This window comes from Triticum aestivum, chromosome 6B, assembly GCF_018294505.1.
Source record: "Triticum aestivum cultivar Chinese Spring chromosome 6B, IWGSC CS RefSeq v2.1, whole genome shotgun sequence".
Classification (NCBI taxonomy): Eukaryota; Viridiplantae; Streptophyta; class Magnoliopsida; order Poales; family Poaceae; genus Triticum; species Triticum aestivum.
The window spans coordinates 405,605,098-405,631,277 of NC_057810.1; the positions used below are offsets into that span (position 1 = coordinate 405,605,098).

General features: G+C 43.2%; 1 protein-coding gene and 1 pseudogene across 3 annotated transcripts; both read right to left on the reverse strand.

Annotated features, from left to right (window-relative positions):
• Positions 1-13,805: 13,805 nt before the first annotated feature.
• LOC123139238 (uncharacterized) lies at positions 13,806-18,790 on the reverse strand (annotated as a pseudogene).
• Positions 18,791-20,748: 1,958 nt separating this feature from the next.
• On the reverse strand, positions 20,749-25,917 carry LOC123137285 (uncharacterized). Of its 3 annotated transcripts, none has more exons than XM_044556978.1 (4): positions 25,568-25,917; positions 22,324-24,856; positions 21,334-22,231; positions 20,749-21,165 (listed from the first exon to the last, which is right to left on the reverse strand). In XM_044556978.1, the coding sequence occupies exons 2-3, from the start codon at positions 23,229-23,231 to the stop codon at positions 21,658-21,660; spliced, it is 1,482 nt and encodes a 493-aa protein (XP_044412913.1). In that variant the 5' UTR covers positions 23,232-24,856; positions 25,568-25,917; the 3' UTR covers positions 20,749-21,165; positions 21,334-21,657. The 3 variants fall into 3 exon arrangements, with proteins under 3 accessions (XP_044412913.1, XP_044412915.1, XP_044412914.1); XM_044556980.1 differs by having other exon boundaries at positions 20,749-21,232; XM_044556979.1 differs by having other exon boundaries at positions 20,749-21,237.
• Positions 25,918-26,180: the final 263 nt, after the last annotated feature.

Sequence of the window (26,180 nt, forward strand, 5' to 3'; positions counted from 1 at the left end):
CCCACACATGAGCACATTAACACCCCTCTCTCTTCTAAAGTCCGGACCCCAATATACTCCCTCCGTTCCAAATTACTCGTCGTTGAAATGGATGTATCTAGAACTAAAATACATCTAGATACATCCACACGTGCGATAAGTAATTCGGAACGGAGGGAGTAGGTCTCTATCACTTTGTCTCTCGGGCATGCACACATCTCTTCCCCCACTTTCTAGGTCTCCCGCTATCTCTCTTTCCCAAGCACACGCACTATGTAGAGTGTTTATTTCCCATACACACAAAACGTCACCCCAAACGTCTATCTCCCTAGTTATGTGGTTCTCGCACACTCACCTCACACACCACCCCCACTTCAAACAAGCACACTTTGTCTCCTTGTGCACCACTCTCCTCTTTCTATCTCTCCCACATGCAGACCCGCCCCAGCTCCTTCCCTGTATACATATATACCCGCCCCGCTATCGATAATACGTTTGTATCTCCATACTTATATTTCTTCTCTTATAAATAACCGAGTTGGTGATGATGGTACATGTGCCATCTCGCAATATAGACCGTCCAATCTATATCTGACGGATGGAACTTAAACTAAAAGATACCCGCACCCCTCTCCACATTTGCAGACAAGGCCTTCCCTCGTTCATCCTTATCTCCAACAACCTCACTGTTGAGCAATTAAGAAAGGAATCCTCTGCAACAAACTGGCCTGGTGGCCGCTGCCTCTGCTCAGTCCGACCACCAATCACCACCACACCCCACTCCTCTTCATCTTATCTCATATTTCTCGAGATATCATTAGTTTTTACACATGGGATTAGTCAGTCACAACAAGTGTTTTATAAAAAAATGCATCTTGATGTTCGGTGCAATGCACGGATCTTGCTAGTACTCCTACAGAAGACTAAGTTGGTGATGTTGGTGTGTCTGCCATCCGTCGTTTCTGACCATTAGATCTACATCTAACGACTGTGAGGTAAGTTGTTGCCTTTTCTCACCAACATCCCACTTGTCTACCAATTTGCAAAAAACCCATAATTAGTATCTTAAAACCAACCACATCCCTCCCTAACCTCACCAAAACAGCCCAAGGAATATATTCTAATTGAAACATAATATATCTCTAGTGATATATGTATATGAAAATTAGAGTGTTTTGTATCAAGTTTGTGAATAAGTATTATTCTAATTATGATTCGTTGCAATGCACATGAACATTGCTAGTATTTCCAACCATGCATTTTTTTCCTAGTATTCCATAGTTTCAAGTTTTCCATCAAGATATTAGTCACTCATGGTTGATATTTACTTTCAATCATGTACACATATGCACTATGTAACTACCCTTGCTTATTGGCTACCAAAGGTTAACTTTCACTCCTACTTACAATATGTAGAGTATTTAACAAAAAACTACCACTTTCAACCAGCCCTAGGAAGAATCTATTGTACAAAAATAGCAAAAACATACCCAAAATTTCATAATCCACACCAAAAACTACTACCTAGTACTCCTACCGATTAGGTTCGTTTAAACCCATTTATGACAGGGTTAGCCCACATGTCCGTGCTGACGAGGCAGCTTAAACCAACACATTCTGTTTGACTGTTGACACGAGGGACCCACATCTGACCTTCTATCCTGTTATTCCCCCTCAAATCATTATTTTTCCTGAACATTACTTCAAACAATACTGATGCGAATTCGTCGGTGGCGCCGGTGATGAGCGAGCTGGCCGCCGCTCCGCCGGATGGGCCGGACGTCGCGCTGGCCTCCGCACAGGTTGGCAGGCTGGCCCGAGCGTGACTCACGTGAAGGAAATATGCCCTAGAGGCAATAATAAAGTTATTATTTATTTCCTTATATCATGATAAATGTTTATTATTCATGCTAGAATTGTATTAACCGGAAACATAATACATGTGTGAATACATAGACAAACAGAGTGTCACTAGTATGCCTCTACTTGACTAGCTCGTTAATCAAAGATGGTTATGTTTCCTGACCATGAACAATGAGTTGTTATTTGATTAACGAGGTCACATCATTAGTTGAATGATCTGATTGACATGACCCATTCCATTAGCTTAGCACCTGATCGTTTAGTATGTTGCTATTGCTTTCTTCATGACTTATACATGTTCCTATGACTATGAGATTATGCAACTCCCGTTTGCCGGAGGAACACTTTGGGTACTACCAAACGTCACAACGTAACTGGGTGATTATAAAGGAGTACTACAGGTGTCTCCAATGGTCGATGTTGGGTTGGCGTATTTCGAGATTAGGATTTGTCACTCCGATTGTCGGAGAGGTATCTCTGGGCCCTCTCGGTAATGCACATCACATAAGCCTTGCAAGCACTGCAACTAATATGTTAGTTGTGAGATGATGTATTACGGAACGAGTAAAGAGACTTGCCAGTAACGAGATTGAACTAGGTATTGGATACCGACGATCAAATCTCGGGCAAGTAACATACCGATGACAAAGGGAACAACGTATGTCGTTATGCGGTCTGACCGATAAAGATCTTCGTAGAATATGTAGGAGCCAATATGGGCATCCAGGTCCCGCTATTGGTTATTGACCGGAGACGTGTCTCGGTCATGTCTACATTGTTCTCGAACCCGTAGGGTCCGCACGCTTAAGGTTATGATGACAGTTATATTATGAGTTTATGCATTTTGATGTACCGAAGGTTGTTCGGAGTCCCGGATGTGATCACGGACATGACGAGGAGTCTCGAAATGGTCGAGACGTAAAGATTGATATATTGGAAGCCTATATTTGGATATCGGAAGTGTTCCGGGTGAAATCGGGATTTTACCGGAATACCGGGAGGGTTACCGGAACCCCCCGGGAGCTATTTGGGCCATAGTGGGCCTTAGTGGAAAGGAGAAGGGGCTGCCCTAGTTGGGCTGCGCGCCCCCCTCTTCCCCTAGTCCTATTAGGACTAGGAGAGGTGGCCGGCCCCCTCCTCCTCTTTTCCCCTCCGAGGAATCCTAGTTGGACTAGGATTGGAGGGGGAATCCTACTCCCAGAGGGAGTAGGACTCTCCTGCGCCTCCCCCCCTTGGCCGGCCAGCCTCCCCTCCTCTCCTCCTTTATATACGGAGGCAGGGGCACCTCTAAACACACAAGTTGACACAAGTTGATCCACGTGATCGATTCCTTAGCCGTGTGCGGTGCCCCCTGCCACCATATTCCTCGATAATACTGTAGCGGAGTTTAGGCGAAGCCCTGCTGCTGTAGTTCATCAAGATCGTCACCACGCCGTCGTGCTGACGAAACTCTTCCCCGACACTTTGCTGGATCGGAGTCCGGGGATCGTCATCGAGCTGAACGTGTGCTCGAACTCGGAGGTGCCGTAGTTTCGGTGCTTGATCGGTTGGATCGTGAAGACGTACGACTACTTCCTCTACGTCGTGTCATCGCTTCCGCAGTCGGTCTGCGTTGGGTACGTAGACAACACTCTCCTCTCGTTGCTATGCATCACATGATCCTGTGTGCGCGTAGGAAAATTTTTGAAATTACTACGAAACCTAACAAGAACATCCTAAAATACCTGAAAAGGACTAAGGATATGTTTCTCGTATATGGAGGTGACAAAGAGCTCACCGTAAAAGGTTACGTTGATGCAAGCTTTGACACTGATCCGGACGATTCTAAATCGCAAACCGGATACGTGTTTACATTAAACGGTGGAGCTGTCAGTTGGTGCAGTTCTAAACAAAGCGTTGTAGCGGGATCTACATGTGAAGCGGAATACATAGCTGCTTCGGAAGCAGCAAATGAAGGAGTCTGGATGAAGGAGTTCATATCCGATCTAGGTGTCATACCTAGTGCATCGGGTCCAATGAAAATCTTTTGTGACAATACTGGTGCAATTGCCTTGGCAAAGGAATCCAGATTTCACAAAAGGACCAAACACATCAAGAGACGCTTCAACTCCATCCGGGATCTAGTCCAGGTGGGAGACATAGAGATTTGCAAGATACATACGGATCTGAATGTTGCAGATCCGTTGACTAAGCCTCTTCCACGAGCAAAACATGATCAGCACCAAAGCTCCATGGGTGTAAGATTCATTACAGTGTAATCTAGATTATTGACTCTAGTGCAAGTGGGAGACTGAAGGAAATATGCCCTAGAGGCAATAATAAAGTTATTATTTATTTCCTTATAATCATGATAAATGTTTATTATTCATGCTAGAATTGTATTTACCGGAAACATAATACATGTGTGAATACATAGACAAACAGAGTGTCACTAGTATGCCTCTACTTGACTAGCTCGTTAATCAAAGACGGTTAAGTTTCCTAACCATGAACAATGAGTTGTTATTTGATTAACGAGGTCACATCATTAGTAGAATGATCTGATTGACATGACCCATTCCATTAGCTTAGCACCCGATCGTTTAGTATGTTGCTATTGCTTTCTTCATGACTTATACATGTTCCTATGACTATGAGATTATGCAACTCCCGTTTACCGGAGGAACACTTTGGGTACTACCAAACGTCACAACGTAACTGGGTGATTATAAAGGAGTACTACAGGTGTCTCCAATGGTCGATGTTGGGTTGGCGTATTTCGAGATTAGGATTTGTCACTCCGATTGTCGGAGAGGTATCTCTGGGCCCTCTCGGTAATACACATCACATAAGCCTTGCAAGCATTACAACTAATATGTTAGTTGTAAGATGATGTATTACGGAACGAGTAAAGAGACTTGCCGGTAACGAGATTGAACTAGGTATTGGATACCGATGATCGAATCTCGGGCAAGTAACATACCGATGACAAAGGGAACAACGTATGTTGTTATGCGGTCTGACCGATAAAGATCTTCGTAGAATATGTAGGAGCCAATATGGGCATCCAGGTCCCGCTATTGGTTATTGACCAGAGACGTGTCTCGGTCATGTCTGCATTGTTCTCGAACCCGTAGGGTCCGCACGCTTAAGGTTACGATGACAGTTATATTATGAGTTTATGCATTTTGATGTACCGAAGGTTGTTCGGAGTCCCGGATGTGATCACGGACATGACGAGGAGTCTCGAAATGGTCGAGACGTAAAGATTGATATATTGGAAGCCTATATTTGGATATCGGAAGTGTTCCGGGTGAAATCGGGATTTTACCGGAATACCGGGAGGGTTACCGGAACCCCCCGGGAGCTATTTGGGCCATAGTGGGCCTTAGTGGAAAGGAGAAGGGGCTGCCCTAGTTGGGCTGCGCGCCCCCCCTTCCCCTAGTCCTATTAGGACTAGGAGAGGTGGCCGGCCCCCTCCTCCTCTTTTCCCCTCCGAGGAATCCTAGTTGGACTAGGATTGGAGGGGGAATCCTACTCCCAGAGGGAGTAGGACTCTCCTGCGCCTCCCCCCCTTGGCCGGCCAGCCTCCCCTCCTCTCCTCCTTTATATACGAAGGCAGGGGAACCTCTAAACACACAAGTTGACACAAGTTGATCCACGTGATCGATTCCTTAGCCGTGTGCGGTGCCCCCTGCCACCATATTCCTCGATAATACTGTAGCGGAGTTTAGGCGAAGCCCTGCTGCTGTAGTTCATCAAGATCGTCACCACGCCGTCGTGCTGACGGAACTCTTCCCCGACACTTTCCTGGATCGGAGTCCGGGGATCGTCATCGAGCTTAACGTGTGCTCGAACTCGGAGGTGCCGTAGTTTCGGTGCTTGATCGGTTGGATCGTGAAGACGTACGACTACTTCCTCTACGTCGTGTCATCGCTTCCGCAGTCGGTCTGCGTTGGGTACGTAGACAACACTCTCCCCTCGTTGCTATGCATCACATGATCTTGCGTGTGCGTAGGGAAATTTTTGAAATTACTACGAAACCAAACAGTGGCATCCGAGCCAGGTTATTGATGTTGATGTTATATGCACGAGTAGAACACAAGTAAGTTGTGGACGATACAAGTCATACTGCCTACCAGCATGTCATACTTTGCTTCGGCGGTATTGTTGGACGAGACGACCCGGACCAACCTTACGCGTACGCTTACGCGAGACCGGTTCCCTCGACGTGCTTTGCACAGAGATGGCTTGCGGGCGACTGCCTCTCCAACTTTAGTTGAACCAAGTATGGCTACGCCCGGTCCTTGCGAAGGTTAAAACGGAGTCTATTTGACAAACTATCGTTGTGGTTTTGATGCGTAGGTGAGTTTGGTTCTTACTTAAGCCCGTAGCAGCCACGTAAAACATGCAACAACAAAGTAGAGGACGTCTAACTTGTTTTTGCAGGGCATGTTGTGATGTGATATGGTCAAGGCATGATGCTGATTTTTATTGTATGAGATGATCATGTTTTGTAACCAAGTTATCGGCAACTGGCAGGAGCCATATGGTTGTCGCTTTATTGTATGCAATGCAATCGCGATGTAATGCTTTACTTTATTACTAAACGGTAGTGATAGTCGTGAAAGCATAAGATTGGCGAGACGACAACGATGCTACGATGGAGATCAAGGTGTCGCGCCGGTGACGATGGTGATCATGACGGTGCTTCGGAGATGGAGATCACAAGCACAAGATGATGATGGCCATATCATATCACTTATATTGATTGCATGTGATGTTTATCTTTTTATGCATCTTATCTTGCTTTGATTGACGGTAGCATTATAAGATGATCTCTCACTAAATTATCAAGAAGTGTTCTCCCTGAGTATGCACCGTTGCCAAAGTTCGTCGTGCCCAGACACCACGTGATGATCGGGTGTGATAAGCTCTACGTCCATCTACAACGGGTGCAAGCCAGTTTTTGCACACGCAGAATACTCAGGTTAAACTTGACAAGCCTAGCATATGCAGATATGGCCTCGGAACACGGAGACCGAAAGGTCGAGCGTGAATCATATAGTAGATATGATCAACATAACGATGTTCACCATTGAAAACTACTCCATCTCACGTGATGATCGGTTATGGTTTAGTTGATTTGGATCACGTGATCACTTAGAGGATTAGAGGGATGTCTATCTAAGTGGGAGTTCTTAAGTAATATGATTAAATTGAACTTAAATTTATCATGAACTTAGTCCTGGTAGTATTTTGCAAATCATGTTGTAGATCAATAGCTCGCGTTGTTGCTTCCCTGTGTTTATTTTGATATGTTCCTATAGAAAATTGTGTTGAAAAATGTTAGTAGCAATGTTGCGGATTTGATCCGTGATCTGAGGTTAAATCCTCATTGCTGCACAGAAGAATTATGTCCTTAATGCACCGCTAGGTGACGGACCTATTGCAGGAGCAAATGCAGACGTTATGAACGTTTGGCTAGCTCAATATGATGACTACTTGATAGTTTAAGTGCACCATGCTTAACGGCTTAGAATCGGGACTTCAAAGACGTTTTGAATGTCATGGACCATATGAGATGTTCCAGGAGTTGAAGCTAATATTTCAAGCAAATACCCGAGTTGAGAGATATGAAGTCTCCAACAAGTTCTATAGCTAAAAGATGGAGGAGAATCGCTCAACTAGTGAGCATGTGCTCAGATTGTCTGAGTACTTCAATCGCTTGAATCAAGTGGGAGTTAATCTTCCAGATAAGATAGTGATTGACAGAATTCTCTAGTCACCATCACTAAAGTTACTAGAACTTCGTGATGAACTATAGTATGCAAGGGATGACGAAAATGATTCCTGAGCTCTTCGTGATGTTGAAATCGACGAAGGTAGAAATCAAGAAAGAACATCAAGTGTTGATGGTTAACAAGACCACTAGTTTCAAGAAAAAGGGCAAAGGGAAGAAGGGGAACTTCAAGAAGAACGGTAAGCAAGTTGCTGCTCAAATGAAGAAGCCTAAGTCTGGTCCTAAGCCTGAGACTAAGTGTTTCTACTGCAAAGGGACTGGTCACTGGAAGCGGAACTACCCCAAGTGATTGGCGGATAAGAAGGATGGCAAAGTAAACATAAGTATATTTGATATACATTTAGTGATGTGTACTTTACTAGTGTTTATAGCAACCCCTCAGTATTTGATACTAGTTCAGTTGCTAAGATTAGTAACTTGAAACGGGAGTTGCAGAATAAACAGAAACTAGTTAAGGGTGAAGTGATGATGTGTGTTGAAAGTAGTTTCAAGATTGATATGATCATCATCGCACACTCCCTATTCTTTCGGGATTAGTGTTGAACCTAAATAAATGTTATTTGGTGTTTGCGTTGAGCATGAATATGATTTGATCGTGTTTATTGCAATACGGTTATTCATTTAAGTAAGAGAATAAACTGTTGTTCTGTTTACATGAATAAAACCTTATATGGTTACACACCCAATGAAAATGGTTCATTGGATCTCGATCGTGGTGATACACATATTCATAATATTGATGCCAAAAGATGCAAAGTTAATAATGATAGTGCAACTTATTTGTGGCACTGCCGTTTGGGTCATATCGGTGTAAAGCGCATGAAGAAACTCCATAAAGATGGATTTTCGGAATCACTTGGTTATGAATCATTTTGATGCTTGCGAACCGTGCCTTTTGGGCAAGATGACTAAAACTTCGTTCTCCGGAACAATGGAACGAGCTACTGACTTATTGGAAATAATACATATCGATGTATGCGATCCAATGAGTGCTGATGCTCGTGGCAAGCATCGTTGTTTTCTGACCTTCACAAGATGATTTGAGCAGATATGGGTATATCTACTTGATGAAACATAAGTCTGAAATAGTTGAAAGGTTCAAAGAATTTCAGAGTGAAGTGGAAAAATCATCGTAACAAGAAAATAAAGTTTCTGCGATCTGATCGCGGAGACAAATATTTGAGTTACGAGTTTGGTCTTCAATTAAAACAATGTGGAATAGTTTCACAGCTCACGCCACCTGGAATACCACATCGTTATGGTGTGTCCGAACGTCTAACCGCACTTTATTTGATATGGTGCGATCTATGATATCTCTTTACCACTATCGTTTTGGGGTTATGCATTAGAGACAGCTGCATTCACGTTTTAAAATAGGGCACCATCTAAATCCGTTGAGACGACACTGTATGAACTATGGTTTAGCAGTAAACCTAAGCTGTTGTTTCTTAAAGTTTGGGGCTGCGATGCTTATGTGAAAAAGTTTCATCCTGATAAAGTTCGAACCCAAATCGGAGAAGTGCGTCTTCATAGAATACCCAAAGGAAATTGTTGGGTACACCTTCTATCACAGATCCGAAGGCAAGACATTCGTTGCTAAAATGGATCCTTTCCAGAGAAGGAGTTTCTCTCGAAAGAAGTGAGTGGGAGGAGAGTAGAACTTGATGAGGTAATTATACCTTCTCCCTTATTGGAAAGTAGTTCATCACAGAAATCAGTTCCAGTGATTCCTACACCAATAAGTGAGGAAGTTAATGATGATGATCATCAAACTTCAGATCAAGTTACTACCAAACCTCGTAGGTCTTCCAGAGTAAGATCCGCACCAGAGTGGTACGGTAATCATGTTCTGGAAGTCATGTTACTAGACCATGATGAACCTACGAACTATGAGGAAGCAATGATGAGCCCAGATTCCACGAAATGGCTTGAGGCCATGAAATCTGAGATATGATCCATGTATGAGAACAAAGTATGGACTTTGGTTGACTTGCCCGATGATCGGCAAGCAATTGAGAATAAATGGATCTTTAAGAAGAAGACTGACGCTGATGGTAATGTTACTGTCTACAAAGCTCGACTTGTCGCAAAAGGTTTTCGACAAGTTCAAGGGATTGACTACGATGAGACCTTCTCACCCGTAGCGATGCTTAAGTCCGTCCGAATCATGTTAGCGATTGCCGCATTTTATGATTATGAAATTTGGCAGATGGATGTCAAAACTGCATTCCTGAATGGATTTCTGGAAGAAGAGTTGTATATGATGCAACCAGAAGGTTTTGTCGATCCAAAGGGAGCTAACAAAGTGTGCAAGCTCCAGCGATCCATTTATGGACTGGTGCAAGAATCTCGGAGTTGGAATATACGCTTTGATAAGTTGATCAAAGCATATAGTTTTTGTACAGACTTACGGTGAAGCCTGTATTTACAAGAAAGTGAGTGGGAGCACTACAACATTTCTGATAAGTATATGTGAATGACATATTGTTGATCGGAAATAATGTAGAATTATTCTGCAAAGCATGAAAGGATACTTGAATAAAAGTTTTTCAAAGAAAGACCTTGGTGAAGCTGCTTACACATTGAGCATCAAGATCTATATAGATAGATGAAGACGCTTGATAAGATTTTTCAATGAATACATACCTTGATAAATTTTTGAAATAGTTCAAAATGGAACAGTCAAAGAAGGAGTTCTTGCCCGTGTTGCAAGGTGTGAAGTTGAGTAAGACTCAAAGCCCGACCACGGCAGAAAATAGAAAGAGAATGAAAGTCATTCCCTATGCCTCAGTCATAGGTTCTATAAAGTATGCCATGCTGTATACCAGATCTATTGTATGCCATACCACTGAGTTTGGCAAAGGAGTACAATAGTGATCTAGGAGTAGATCACTGGAGAGCGGTCAAAATTGTCCTTAGTGGAATAAGGATATGTTTCTCGATTATGGAAAAAGGGTCGTCGTAAAGGGTTACGCCGATGCAAGTTTGACACTAATCTAGATGACTCTAAGTCTCGATTTAGATACATATTGAAAGTGGGAGCAATTAGCTAGAGTAGCTCCATGCAGAGCATTGTTGACATAGAAATTTGCAAAATACATGAGGATCTGAATGTGGCAGACCCGTTGACTAAGATTCTCTCACAAGCAAAACATGATCACACCTTAGTACTCCTTGGGTGTTAATCACATAGCGATGTGAACTAGATTACTAAATCTAGTAAACCCTTTGGGTGTTGGTCACATAGCAATGTGAACTATGGGTGTTAATCACATGGTGATGTGAACTATTGCTGTTAAATCACATGGCGATGTGAACTAGATTATTGACTCTAGTGCAAGTGGGAGACTGAAGGAAATATGCCCTAGAGGCAATAATAAAGTTATTATTTATTTCCTTATATCATGATAAATGTTTATTATTCATGCTAGAATTGTATTAACCGGAAACATAATACATGTGTGAATACATAGACAAACAGAGTGTCACTAGTATGCCTCTACTTGACTAGCTCGTTAATCAAAGATGGTTATGTTTCCTGACCATGAACAATGAGTTGTTATTTGATTAACGAGGTCACATCATTAGTTGAATGATCTGATTGACATGACCCATTCCATTAGCTTAGCACCTGATCGTTTAGTATGTTGCTATTGCTTTCTTCATGACTTATACATGTTCCTATGACTATGAGATTATGCAACTCCCGTTTGCCGGAGGAACACTTTGGGTACTACCAAACGTCACAACGTAACTGGGTGATTATAAAGGAGTACTACAGGTGTCTCCAATGGTCGATGTTGGGTTGGCGTATTTCGAGATTAGGATTTGTCACTCCGATTGTCGGAGAGGTATCTCTGGGCCCTCTCGGTAATGCACATCACATAAGCCTTGCAAGCACTGCAACTAATATGTTAGTTGTGAGATGATGTATTACGGAATGAGTAAAGAGACTTGCCAGTAACGAGATTGAACTAGGTATTGGATACCGACGATCAAATCTCGGGCAAGTAACATACCGATGACAAAGGGAACAACGTATGTCGTTATGCGGTCTGACCGATAAAGATCTTCGTAGAATATGTAGGAGCCAATATGGGCATCCAGGTCCCGCTATTGGTTATTGACCGGAGACGTGTCTCGGTCATGTCTACATTGTTCTCGAACCCGTAGGGTCCGCACGCTTAAGGTTACGATGACAGTTATATTATGAGTTTATGCATTTTGATGTACCGAAGGTTGTTCAGAGTCCCGGATGTGATCACGGACATGGCGAGGAGTCTCGAAATGGTCGAGACGTAAAGATTGATATATTGGAAGCCTATATTTGGATATCGGAAGTGTTCCGGGTGAAATCGGGATTTTACCGGAATACCGGGAGGGTTACCGGAACCCCCCGGGAGCTATTTGGGCCATAGTGGGCCTTAGTGGAAAGGAGAAGGGGCTGCCCTAGTTGGGCTGCGCGCCCCCCCTTCCCCTAGTCCTATTAGGACTAGGAGAGGTGGCCGGCCCCCTCCTCCTCTTTTCCCCTCCGAGGAATCCTAGTTGGACTAGGATTGGAGGGGGAATCCTACTCCCAGAGGGAGTAGGACTCTCCTGCGCCTCCCCCCCTTGGCCGGCCAGCCTCCCCTCCTCTCCTCCTTTATATACGGAGGCAGGGGCACCTCTAAACACACAAGTTGACACAAGTTGATCCACGTGATCGATTCCTTAGCCGTGTGCGGTGCCCCCTGCCACCATATTCCTCGATAATACTGTAGCGGAGTTTAGGCGAAGCCCTGCTGCTGTAGTTCATCAAGATCGTCACCACGCCGTCGTGCTGACGGAACTCTTCCCCGACACTTTGCTGGATCGGAGTCCGGGGATCGTCATCGAGCTGAACGTGTGCTCGAACTCGGAGGTGCCGTAGTTTCGGTGCTTGATCGGTTGGATCGTGAAGACGTACGACTACTTCCTCTACGTCGTGTCATCGCTTCCGCAGTCGGTCTGCGTTGGGTACGTAGACAACACTCTCCCCTCGTTGCTATGCATCACATGATCTTGCGTGTGCGTAGGAAATTTTTTGAAATTACTACGAAACCAAACATCACGTGCGAGCAAGCCGTTGCGCTGGCCTTCGCTCGAGCCAGATGGCTGGCCTTAGCGCGACGCGCATGAGCAAGCCGCCGTGCTGCCGTGCCAATCTAGCTAGCAAACCTTGAAGACAAGCTGCTAGAGGGAGCTATCTTGGCTAGCTAGCTGCCGCGAGCGCCGGATGGAGCTGGCATCCGGGCTGCCGCAACATGGGCTCCGTACTTCCGGCGGTTTTGACCTCGCCTTCTGCTGGCGGCGATAGCTGCGTCCCATGGCCGAGGATGACTAGGTGGACGGTCCGGAGGTAGGAGGTCACTCGGGGATTTTTGTGCAGACTGACATGTAGGTCCCACAGGTCATAATTCCCTGTCAAATATAAGGCGTTCACTCAATTGACGACATGGGCCCTGTCAGAGGTTAGAGTTAGATTCTAACCCTGAACTAACTCTAACCAAAGTGGTGTTTGGATGGCAGGGTTAGATTGTGAGCAAATGTATCCAAACACTACAAGAAATACTGTCAATTATGACTCCCCATTTTGGTCGTTAATTCGTCATTGCTTTCATTTATTGACCTTTTTTTGACCAAATTCGGAAGGTCAACAGTTGACCGTCAAGAACAAACAAACGTGACCTTTTCTGGAATTTTAGTCATGGCCGCCCTTGACCAAAATTTTCGTCGTTAAATCTTTGACCAAAATTATGGTCATTACTAATGAGCCTAGGCCACGTAGGATCTGATGTGGCTGAACCAACGTGGCGCTGACGTGGAAAAAATGATGACGTGGATGCCACGTAGGATCAGTCCAAATCAGTTGTTTTAATGGGCTGAGCCCAATAATTTAGCCCATTTTTACATTTACTTTTGGGCCACGGCCTTTTAATGTTAGTTCTTGGGCTCGGGCAATGTGCAGTCCATTTATTCAATCTATCATTAATTGGGCCAGCCCTTCTCTCTAACCAACAAAAATATATGAATCTTTTTCTATAAAAAAATCTATATTGGGCCTTGAGACGAGCCAGCCCACTCATACAATTTAGTATTTTCGGTCCGGCCAATAACCAACAGTAGCTCAAAAAAATCATTGCACAGTTTGGCAGTCAACCAATACAATTCTCCAAGATTTCATTAACTTAGGCCCAACAGTATCATTACACCACAAGTTCATAAGATGCACCAACCAAAATAACATAGCCAGTAGCTTGGTATCAGTACACAACATCAACCAAAACAGAACATCATCAAACCACAGCCAATCTCTGGTCCATATTGTGGTTCACATGTCCAGTCAAAGAAACTCATCAACCCCAGGTCGAAACAACTCAACATCAAAAGTACCAAAGCCAACATCAACCACACCGTACTAAACTATTTTACCTTCGAACAGATTCATGAGATGCGCAAATCTAGCATCGGTGGCCTCAACTCTTTGCAGTAACAACTGGTACTCTGCGGCGCGTGCAGCTTCGGTCTCCTCTGATTTCTTCTTGACATCAACAAGCTCCTCTCGCATCAACTCAGCGACTCGCCTCTCCTTCTCAAGCTTGTACTCTAGTTCTTGTACATGAGCATCCAAAGCAGCTGCAGATCTGTTGAACTTCTTCTTGGAGCTTGACTCAAGGCCAACATTTTGAGGAATGTGCTGGAGGGACATTCTTTAGTGAGAATGTCAGCAACAACAGCAGCAACATTCTTTGGTTCTCCACCTTCTGGTACCCCTTGTTCCATAGCTTTTTCCATGTCAGCCTGACATTTAAAGAAAGATGCACACACATGTCATTGCAGTTGGTTCTGAATAACTAGGAAACTTTATAAGCAAACTACTCAAGAATGTTGACTAAATAATAATCCAGTCTCCATGCTACTAATTAACTAGTTATTTGAAAACTTTGAAGCAGGCAAGCAGAATTAATCATCCTTGGGAATCACTTTTTTTTGCAAGTTACTATCAGCTACATGAAAGAAGCATGGCACCAGGTTTATTAAACAGGTAAGCATACAAAACAAACCATTGTTGAAATTTAAATTAGGCAACTGTGTGCATCTCTGTTTAGCTTAAATGGGAACATGGAGCAGAGAAGAATGTAGTACGTTTCAGGAGCGCATATGTTGTTTCTTTAGTACAGTATATAGTATCAGAGAAATCCACTTCCACAAGTCCTAAACATTTCATTCAGATTGTATATGAAATGACAGAGTTTCTCCACTCTGAAAGATGGGAAGATAGATGCTTCAGGCAATCACTAGACAAATAGTCAAAGAACATACAATGCTCTCTCTTAATTAAGATTCTCCAACGATAAGCAATACCTGCTGGACTACAACAAGAACTAAAATTGCCTGAATATTGTCGCATTTCCAGTACCAAAATGAATATGCAATGCAGTGAAACAGAGGACTGGTACAAACAAACTATAACAAAACATGAATCATATGCGGTACTACTTTGAAAAAACCATCTCTATCAAATCCGTCAAGTAGAAGTCATATAATGTAATCAAGTGTAACAAGGATGAGGTAAACAAGCCTCATCAACACGAAAAAGAATACTAGAAACTTACTATCGCCTTCTTAACTGGCTCAGAGAATCCAGTCTTCTTGCCATTGTGGCACTCCTTGAATAGATCAAATGCAGTCAACTCTTCACCCTTACGAGCCTCTTTCTGAAATTGTTCACGACACAATGGAACAATAAGAAACAATTAAAAGAATCACTGTAGTAGCAATTGATAACATGAGAGATCCTTACCAAAGCATGCACATGGGAAATGTAGGGGCGAGAACCAGTTTTCTGATGGAACTTAACTTTGGAACGGTTCTCCTTGTTCGACTGACAGGTTTCCTACCATGGAAAAAGAAACATGAGAATTAATGGAGCAACCATAAAGGCTCCTACAGATTGCAATCCAAGTTGCAGTTCAAAAGTGTATGCAGCCATAATAGCATGAAAACAATGTTATCATCATCTCTCCAAGCAGCACAACGATGGCAAGATAAAACAAGCACAATAGACACAATGGTAAACAAGCACATCATCATTATTATACCAGCTAAATAGCTATCGTATGAACATGGCAAGATAAAACAAGCACAATGGTAAACATAGACACAATGAACTCCTTCACATAGAACTACAGTATGAATACCTTGTGCCTTGGGGTAGACCACATCTTGACCAGTCTTTGCCACTCCGCATCTGTCACATTCTTATCAAGAGATTTGACACTCACTAGATTGGCCGGTACATTGTCAAAATGCTTCTTCTTGAGATGGTGGCGCCTATTCTTCAACGCGGTCTTGAGGATGTCAGTGCATGCATACTTCACGGCATCGGAACGGGTGTCCATATCAAAATTGATCTGAGTAGATAACATATAATGCAAGGACACAATTTAGAATGATATAACAAGTGAACAGATATAATCACATTTGGCTGAGAAAGAATATACTTACAGCAACTTTGCCAATGAAACTGTCAATATGATGCCCATTGGCCTTGTACTCCTTGAAGTGGGGAAGGAGTGGTAGATGCTACCTCGCAGCGACCCCACCCTGGGATGCAAGCTTTGCAGCCTATGCTGGTTTGTCCGGGCGTTTCTTCCCCTCAGCCACTTGGATGATAATCTTAGAGCCTAACTCTTTAGTGAGTCTTTCGAGCCCTTTCCCATTCCTGCACTTATCCACAATAGGTGTAGCTGAAAAAGAAGACATTCATACAATTAAGACAAATCAAGTTTGCATTTCATGATTTCATAACTGATCATGTGTTATTATTACTTGCCTTCAACGTCCATTTGCCGCTGTTGGTCAAGCTGTTGATCAGAGAACTCAGGAACTTCAATTGGCTGATTTGTGCACAGAGTAGATGGGACATGGCTTGTTTCACCCATCTGCATCAGGCTTACTTCACCCCCATGCATCAGGCTTCTTTCATCTTCGTGCATCGAGCTTCTTACATCCACGTGCACATGGAGGCTTCCTTCATCCACATTTGCTGGGCTTCCTACATCCATTTGCACAAGACTTTCTTCATGGTTGGTTAGAGACAGCTTTGTTTTCTGCCTAGTGACTCGAGCAGATTCATGTTCATCCGAGTTCAAACCAGGTAGCACCCTCTTTGAGCCTCCTGAGGCTGGAGCAATCACCCTTGTTTTTCCTGGAGCCATCTCAGAAGGTTTATCAAAACTCTTCTTAGTCTTTTTATTAATCGACTTCCTTGCCTTCTTAGAAACCTTCAAAGCATTATAATAAAAAAGAGACAACTACTAGATCTCGTGCAAAAAAATGTCTTTCAAAAATTAGTAAAAGCACTCAAGCACATATAGCATACAAATAGCCCCCATCCCTCAAAAACAAAGGTAGAATTAGCACCTTATCTTCCTTCTCCACTACAATATCATCAACTTCATCCTCCTCAATGACCTCATCGTCAGGACTGTACTCAGAGCTTGAGCCTTGTTGTGTTATGGCAGAAGCTGAGTCCCCACCGATGATGGCACTACCTTGCTGCATTTGATTTGAGTTCCTAACCATCATACCTAATGCAGCGATGCCAAGTGATTGGAATATGCGGTTGTTCCTCATCATATTTTTAGCCCTAATCTTCTCATATTCAGTAGTTGGCGCTTCTTTACATGAACAAAAAATATAATTGTAAGACTTAATGGTTGAAATGCATAGGAGAAGCAAGAAAACACAAACAACTGAGCTGCGAGTTTCTTAGCAATCCTAGAATACAAATACAAATCAGGAGCAAACTATTTTATTTTTTATACAGAGTACATATTAGGAGCGAACTATTAGCAATCCTAGAAGACGTAAATTTCGAGTAATAGGTTACAAACATTATCTAGGCACGAAACTATACAAAGCACAATTCATGTCCATAGAGAACCAAACATCACACTAAACAAACAAGTCGTATACCTGCAAGTTTCTTGCTCCTTCTCATCTTTGTCATAGTAGATCTCACGGGAACTGGAACTGTGCTAGTCAGCTTGGTTGTTGCCTAGTTTACTTTCCTTGCTTGCTGGACGAGTTAATGGCCTAGGGAGCAGCATAGCAGTTACAAGTTATTAAAAAGATAAAGTGGGCTGATGCTTTGAAAGGTAGATAAACAGTTGCACATATAATAGTATCTAGACACAAGCACTTCACTACTTGTCATCGACATCAGTCACACTGTCACACACAAGCTGTAGCCTACACATTTTTAGCTATTGATAAAGATTGCTTATGTATCATGTCTTCGAACAATATTCAGTTGAGATCAAGTGCAAATAAAATACATTTGCATTCAGTTGTCCAGTTCATTAAATTTGCAGAGATTAAGTGTAGCAATAGGATTAAATATTTAAATTAACAGCCAGTGTAGAACTGATGAAGATTCAGAATTTTCAATGGGGACTGGCAGAACTAGAGCTGCGTGGTCACGTCATGAGTCTACTATTGCAGAGCTATCTAGACTCCCGCAACGCCAGATAAAAACAGACCTAGTTGTCCGGAAACTGAATCGGATTTAGTTCAAATGGAACACCTACTTGGATGTGGGATGAAGATGAAGTTACCTAGGGGAGGAGGGAGAAGATGGTCTGCTTGTACTTGGGCACCTCCGTGAGCAGCTTGTCCTGAGAGTATGGTCGAACGGTGAGCAGCGGTGGAGTATGGTCGAATGGTCCTCTGCTTCCCTTCCACCTCTGCAACCTTCACCATGACATAAGAAATACAGTGATAAACGGTGGAGTGTGGTGGAGCAGAGAGAGAGAGAGAGAGAGAGAGAGAGAGAGAGAGCGAGAGAGAGAGATGTGGTGGTGGAGTGTGCTGCCGGAGCGGGGAAGCACAGGAGCCCCGCTGGTGGGGAGGCCCTGTACCTGGAGAGGTCAAGATCGCACTGCCCCGCCTGTGGTAGGACCGTCCGCTGCTCGCGCCACGCCGCCGATGGCTGGACCGGCGGCTGCTCGCGCCGCCCCGCCGGTGGCTGGACCGGCCGCTGCTCGCACCGCCCCGCTGGTGGCTGGATCGGCTGCGGCTCGCGCTCGAGGGGTGGCTAGGGTTCGTGGGGAGGGCAGAGGGGCGGCTAGGGTTCGATGGGATTTGGGGGACGGGAGCGGCGGTATGGTGCGGTGCGGCTAAATTACTTTGACGAAAATACCCTCGTATCGTGCGGTGCGGGCGTGTAGTGGTGTTCTGTGCTGACAAAAATACCCTCATATGCGGAGCGGGAAAATTTTTCGCAGCAGCGGGAAAATTTTTAGGTGTGGCATGAGGTAAAAATCCCTTATAGTTTACTTGTTATTTAAAAAAATTAGGTACACAAATATCTATTTCATCAAGAGTTTCACAATATTCAATCCCTAGGTATGAATAGTTATGCCGGCATTTTCGACTGCATTTTGAAACCGACCAACAAATTAAAAAATCAAAAAAAAGAAAACCTTCACATAACATCGTGCAGGGGCGCCCGATCTCGCTTCCTCGGGCGCGGTGTCTCGACAAGGGGTTGTCGGAGCTTGCTGGTTTCCACACACATTTTTTCATCGGGGTTACTTCAAATCTAGGGTTTGCGATGGCGACGGATCATTTGTGTCGGCGGGAGCGAACAAGTTGATGGTGAAATAACATGGCGCCGAGGTCCCCACCTGTAGCCGCCGCCGCAGCGATAGATGGAGGTAGGGACCAGCAGCTTTGCCGATGGAGGGAGGGTGTCATGGGAACAGATCTGACAATAGAGGTAGGGGGTAAGTAGGAAAGGGCAACCCTACGTCTCGGTGCTTCGGGAGCTTTGTTTCTTTGGAGTATTGAATAAGACCTTACCCTAGGTACATGTCATCGACAGAGGGGGCAATGGTTTCTCTTCCTCGTTTGCCTCTCGTGCGGTTGGGAAAGAGAACGAGTCATGGGATTAATGGCGTTCATTATCTTTTTAGGGGGAAATGAATTTATTATCAAGATTCATATTTTAGGGGGAAAGGAATTTATTATCAAGATTCGGTTATTTGTGAACAATATGATATATCTTTACCTAATAATAAAGCAACAATTGCCCGAGGGTTTCAACCGCCGCCGCACCCCCATCCCTCCCCTGCCGCCACACCCTCATCCCTCCGCCGCTGTCGCGCCCCCGTCCCTCCGCCACCGCCGTCCCTCCACTCTGTGATGCCAATTCAGAGTGGAAGATGTTGTCTTGAGTGTGTAGAGTTTGCTTTATGTTGATTTTCTAATTTCTACATGTTCCTTTTTATAGACTCTCCCTTTGCAACGCACGGGCATGTGTCCAAGTTATATATAATTTCCCAAGTTCATATGAATTTATTATGATCTTGGGAGTTTAAATATACTAGTAAAATGCTCGTGCGTTGCACCGGGAGAAACAAATCCTTACATGCCCATTTGCGTCCCAACATGAAGGCATGACAGAGTATTCAGCCTGAAATCTTTTACTCATTTTCCTAGTTTCTTCGTGTTTTCCGAATTCCTTTTCATGTTTTTATGTTTATTTATTTCTTTTTTCTCTATTTCCTTTTTTGTTGTTTCTCATCAACCCGAAATTTTCAAAAAAAATCACGTTTTTCAAGTTTGTTAAACATTCATAAAAATGTCTGCATCCAAAAAACTACATTTTAAAAAACATATTCACGTTTAAAAAAATCATGTTTCAACAATGTCCCAGAAATGTTTACCATGCATTAAAAAAATTCACTATCCATAAAAATTGTTCGCCGTATATTACAAAATGTCGGGAATCAAACTTTGTTCACAATTTCTTTGGAATGTTGTTCACGATACAATAAATTCACTTTTCAAAAAAAAACATAGTCGAAAATTAAATTGTTCAGGAATCAAAATTTGTTTACAATTACTTTGAATTCTTTTGTTCATCTTTTCGAAAATTGTTCGCGTTTTCAAAATTTTGTTCAGGAATCAAAATATCTTTTAATTTTGTTCATGTTTTCCAATATTTCGTCACTTTTTTGAAAAAACAAAAAGAAGTTTTTAGGTTCTGTTTTGAATTTCAAAAATACGTTTCTAGAAGGATCCTTGAACCCAACTGAACCAAGGTTCTCTATTTGACTGTTGTTTCTGAACCCAACTGAACCAAGGCCACACAACACTAAGTCTGAACCCACACATTACAACGTCTGAACCCACACAACACTAAGTCAGAACCAACTACTTCAATAAACAGATTAGGGAAAATTACTAGTGCGGCTTTGTACCAATAAACATACGATTCCATGATCCAGATGAAGTATGACTGACTAAAACTCTAACAACAACTCAATGACTCGAAAGGTTACTAGCTACCATGGGACTTCTTCAGGATGACACACTCATACTTGACCTGGAACCACTTCATGGCATCTTTTTTTCATGGCATCTTCCTTGGTCACCCATCTTCCTTGATCCCAACACGCTCCAGAACGACAAAGAGGTCCATCTTAGTTGAGCAATTGTTCAGGAAGTCATACCTGAGAGAATTAATCCAGTAAGTTTGAAGTATGTAAGCAATAGCATATCAATTGGCCATAGAACTTTCTGCACTAGAACCGAACAAGGCAAGGCAAGGCATTAAGACAGATGTGAACACATGAGATAAAATCTAGAGAGAAGTGAATACAGAAGATAAATTCACAGACCTGGAACTACTCGTCATCATCACCAATATTGTGCCCAGTGTGATCTTCATCATCACTACGATATTGCATCATAGTTTCATCGTGGTCGTCCTCCTCCTTGCTTTCATCCAATAATTCAATATGTTGTTTGACAAGTTTTGCCGCTACAACAGGATCAATCACAGAGTGTTCTTGGTCTTTGCGCAGCAGATTCGACAAAGTGGATTCATTAGCTCTCACCGGAACTTCCTCCGAATGATCATCCTGGTAATTTAGTCCACTACCATTGGGACCTTGCTCCATGGAAGTTTCAGTCACACTCCACAAATGTCTATGCTGAAATTTCTACACAACTCTCCAATCTCCACCATACTTTGTGTCTTGTAAATAAAACACCTTTGTTGACTGTGTTGCCAGAATAAAAGGATCATTTTTATACCAACATTTTCCAATATTGATGCTTTTGAAATGTCCATCATCTTTAAGTCCTATCTTTTTGGCATCCAGATCAAACCAATCACAACGTAATAAGACGACTGAACGATTGACACCTTGGGTAGAGTTATACTGCAACTTGATGATTTCTTTCAGTTGACCATAGAAGTCAATGATCTCCTCTTCTCCATCATCATTGACTTCACTATCATTGGTTCCCTCAACCATGACTCCACTGTTTTGCGCCTTATTATTCTTCTCACGGTCCGTTGTGTGGTACCGGACACCCTCAACAACACATGTTGAATATGATAAGACTCCAGAAGCTGGTCCACATGCGAAAGCATAGAGATCATCACTTACCTCTTCTCTCTTCTCCACACGCAAAGAAGTCACATGATTCTGAAACCATCTGGCAAATCCTTTCTCAAGCCTTTCATCAACATTATGACTATCTTCCTGCCGCAATTCTTCCTTGCATAGTCTGCAATGCAAAGGAGAGTGAGTTAAAACATCCTGCCTAAATAAATGGATCAATATAAAATAAATTTTACATGTTTAGAAGAGATCACATACTGGAGATATGGCTGAACCTCAATACAATTATTGAGAACATACCAAACCATCTTGTCATAATCATCCCCAGCATATTTCTTTCTCGAACCTCCAAGTAAATTCACACCGTGGTTGAAAACCGACAAATCAAAAGCTTGCAGATCAGCGCACTCTCTATTTCTGCCCTCCCGATTAAATCTTGTTTCCACATCGTCCAAGTACCTCGAGCAAAATGTTAGGCACTCATCAACAACATATGCTTCTGCAATCGATCCTTCAGGTCTGGCCATGTTCCTCACATAACGCTTACAAGTAAGTAGCCTTCTCTCAATTGGATACATCCATCCGTACTGCACCGGGCCTCTAAGAATTGCCTCATCTGGTAAATGAACGGCTAGATGCACCATGACATCAAAGAAAGCTGGAGGAAAAATCTTCTCGAGTTTGCAAAGAATAACTGGGATTTCTTCCTTAAGTCTTTTTAAAACATCTAGCTTCAAAGTTTTGCAACACAGTTCTCCAAATTTTTTTCCCAAATCAGCGACGACTTCATATATCTCCTTATCCATGATTCCACGGATACCAACTGGTATAAGTCTTTGGAGGAGGATATGGCAATCATGGGTTTTCAGTGATTGAAGCTTGCATCCATCAGGACTAACACATTTTGCTAAGTTAGCGGCATACCCATCTGGAAATCTCACTTGTCTTATAAATTCACAGAATGCAAGCTTCTGTTCTTTTGTCATTGTGTACCATGCTTCTGGCAAACCAACTGGATTTCCATCCTCATCACGGTCGAGGTGTAAATCTGGTCTTATACCCATGTCTTCCAAATCAAGCCTAGCATTAGCCGTATCCTTTGTCTTACCATAAATGTTAAGAAATGTCCCAAGCAGGTTGTCACATATGTTTTTCTCGATGTGCATTACATCAAGATTATGCCTCAGTTTCAAATCTATCCAGTATGGCAGGTCCCACAAACAAACCCTCCGTTTCCAGCATTGACCAGCATCTTTACGCTTTCTTTTCTTGTTTTGAGGATGGTTTCCTGGTCTTACATCTTTGACATTCTCCAATTGCAGCAGCAGCTCTTCTGTACTGAATTCCTCTCGCTTGTCACGGTTTTCACTCTTACCATTAAAAGCTTTGCTTCTTCGCCAGCGATGCGCTCGAGGAAGAAAATGACGATGTCCAATATAACATATCTTGTTTCTTATCCTCTGTGAGCAGGGATCTTTGTCACAGTGCAAACACGCATAGTAGCCACTCGCGACTCTTCCTGACAGAGTGCTCAATCCTGGATAATCATGGATGCACCATAGGACTGCTGCACGTAGATTAATTTTTTTTCACTTAAGGCATCATAGGTACTTACACCCTTCCAAAGCTCAAGCAACTCTTCGACGAGAGGATCCAAGAACAAATCAAAATCCTTCCCTGGAGAATTTGGACCGGGTATAAGTAAGGCCATCATGAGGTTGCATTGATCCATACATGCCCATGGTGGCAGGTTATAAGCCATCACAAATACAGGCCACATGCTGTAGGAAGCACTAATTTTTCCAAACGGATTAAACCCATCTGTACCAATGCCAATTCTCTGGTTTCGTGCATCTTCAGCAAAATCTCTATGTTTTTTATCAAAGTCTTTCCATGCTTCACCATCAACTGGATGACTTATTTCATTTTCCACGGGTTTCTTTTTCAGCTTGTGCCATTGTACCTCTTCCGATGACTTCTTCGAATAATACATCCGCTGCAACCCCGGGATCAACGGGAAATGTCTCAATACTTTCATCGGAATATGTTTTTTCCCATCTGAGTCCTTCCATCTCGATGCACCACATACCGGACATTCGTCATGGTTGGCATATTGTTTTCTGAAAAGGACACAATTATTTGGGCACACATGGATTGAATCATAGCCTAGCCCCAATGCACGGATAAATTTCAGTGCTTCATCATAAGATTTGGGAATCGAGCACTTCGGGAATGACTTGGCCAACAACGCGAGTATTGCATTAAATGCAACATTGGAGATCCGATAGAAAGACTTGATGTGGAGTAACTTCACGACAAATGAAAATCTTGAAGTTTCAGACCCTTCGTAAAGTGAGCACTTTGCCTCTTCTATCACTTTTGCAAACTTTGACTGCTGTCTACCCGTGTCCTCCGATCCATACAGATCATGTATCATGTCAGGAATTCTATCATCTTCATATAGATCCTCCTCCTCGAAATGAACATCCTTTTCAGCAACATCTACCACGATATCAGTAGCTCCATCCACATGATGTGCATCTGCATCAGCTTCAACATTTAATGGTTCTCCATGATGAATCCACCTATCATATGTGCTAGACATCCCATAAATAAGAATATGATCCTCCACTTTCCCTTGAGGTTCTTGTTTACCATTGAGACATTTGCGGCACGGGCAAAGAATTTGAGCATCCTCAGCATAGGTTTCACGAACGAAATTCATGAACTCTTTCACTCCATTGATGTATTCTTCGGAAAATTTCCTAGCTTTTATCCAACTTCTGTCCATCTGCCAATGAACAAAAAAGGCAACAATTTAGGAATTGAATTACACAGACCCAAAGTAGCTAACACAAAGGTTTTGGAATACCACAGTATTTTAAAAACTTTGCTGCCAGGGGGTTTGCACCGCGCAGAACTTGCGGCTTTTCTACCTTTCATTCACGAATTTACTTCCAGTACAGCAAAGGAAACGGGCTCATGGCCCCTAACTACACACCACCACCGACTATGGTGCTCGTGCCATCCCACGAGCGATCAGAGGGGGCGCCAGACTCGCTCTTGGCGCTAACTAACTCGAGCTATGCAGACTTGGGTTTATTCAGAAAACAACCTCAAACTACTGACGAAATTGACGAAACTGAAGAAGTAAACACTAGCTACTGCAGACTTGGGTTTATTCAGCAGATATGACCATGATAGAAAGAGTAGATTTTTCACATAACAATTGATAATGTAATATCATGCACGTGTGTAGGATGGAAAATTTTCTCAAATTTTGAACCATTAATAATGTAATATCGATGCAAAATTGAGATGACAGGTAAACATATAGTAGAGTTACAATAGGCCACAGTAGAGTTGAGATGATTTAAGTACGCCACAATACGCCACAGTATTTTAATATCATGCATGGGAGTACTTTTCCCCACACAAATGATCAGAGAATGAAAAGAGCTACAATACTCAGGAGTGAGAACAGCAGCTTCAGAGCACTTACCTGTAGCTTCAAAACAGAAGCTTTGTTCGGCTGCAGCACTTAGAAACAGAGATGACGCCGCCCTACGCAGTCCGCTCTGGAGATGACGCCATCCGCCGCCGTCTGTACTCCACAGATGACGCCCTCTGCCGCCGGGCGCTGCTCGCCACCCGATGATGGACGGCCACGGCGCCGCACTCTCCCCGCTTGGTGCGGATGATGGTCGGCCGCGGCCCCGCCCGCTGCCTGGCCGGCGTAGGTGATGATCGGCCGTGGTGCCGCCCGCTGCCTGCCGCCCGCTGTCAGCCGCGCCGCCGCCGAACACGATTGGGGATTCTTTTTCTAGGTTTCGTTTCTAAGTCACGGACTTGGCCCTGTTTTTTTTTTGTTCAGAAAAAGGGACACGTCCAATTTTGGCCAAAGAAGGCCCACTCATCACGTACATGTCCGGTTAAAAGATTCTCAATCGCAATGTAACAAATTACACGATGAGGTCTAACTGGTAAGTGGCTGTTTGGAGCGATTGATCTTTGGTTCGAGTCTGGTGCAGCCCCTTTTTTATCAACTTTACTTAATCAAATTACTGAGTTGTAATCTAGTCACCCTCATCTCCTTTGATTATTGACAACTAGGA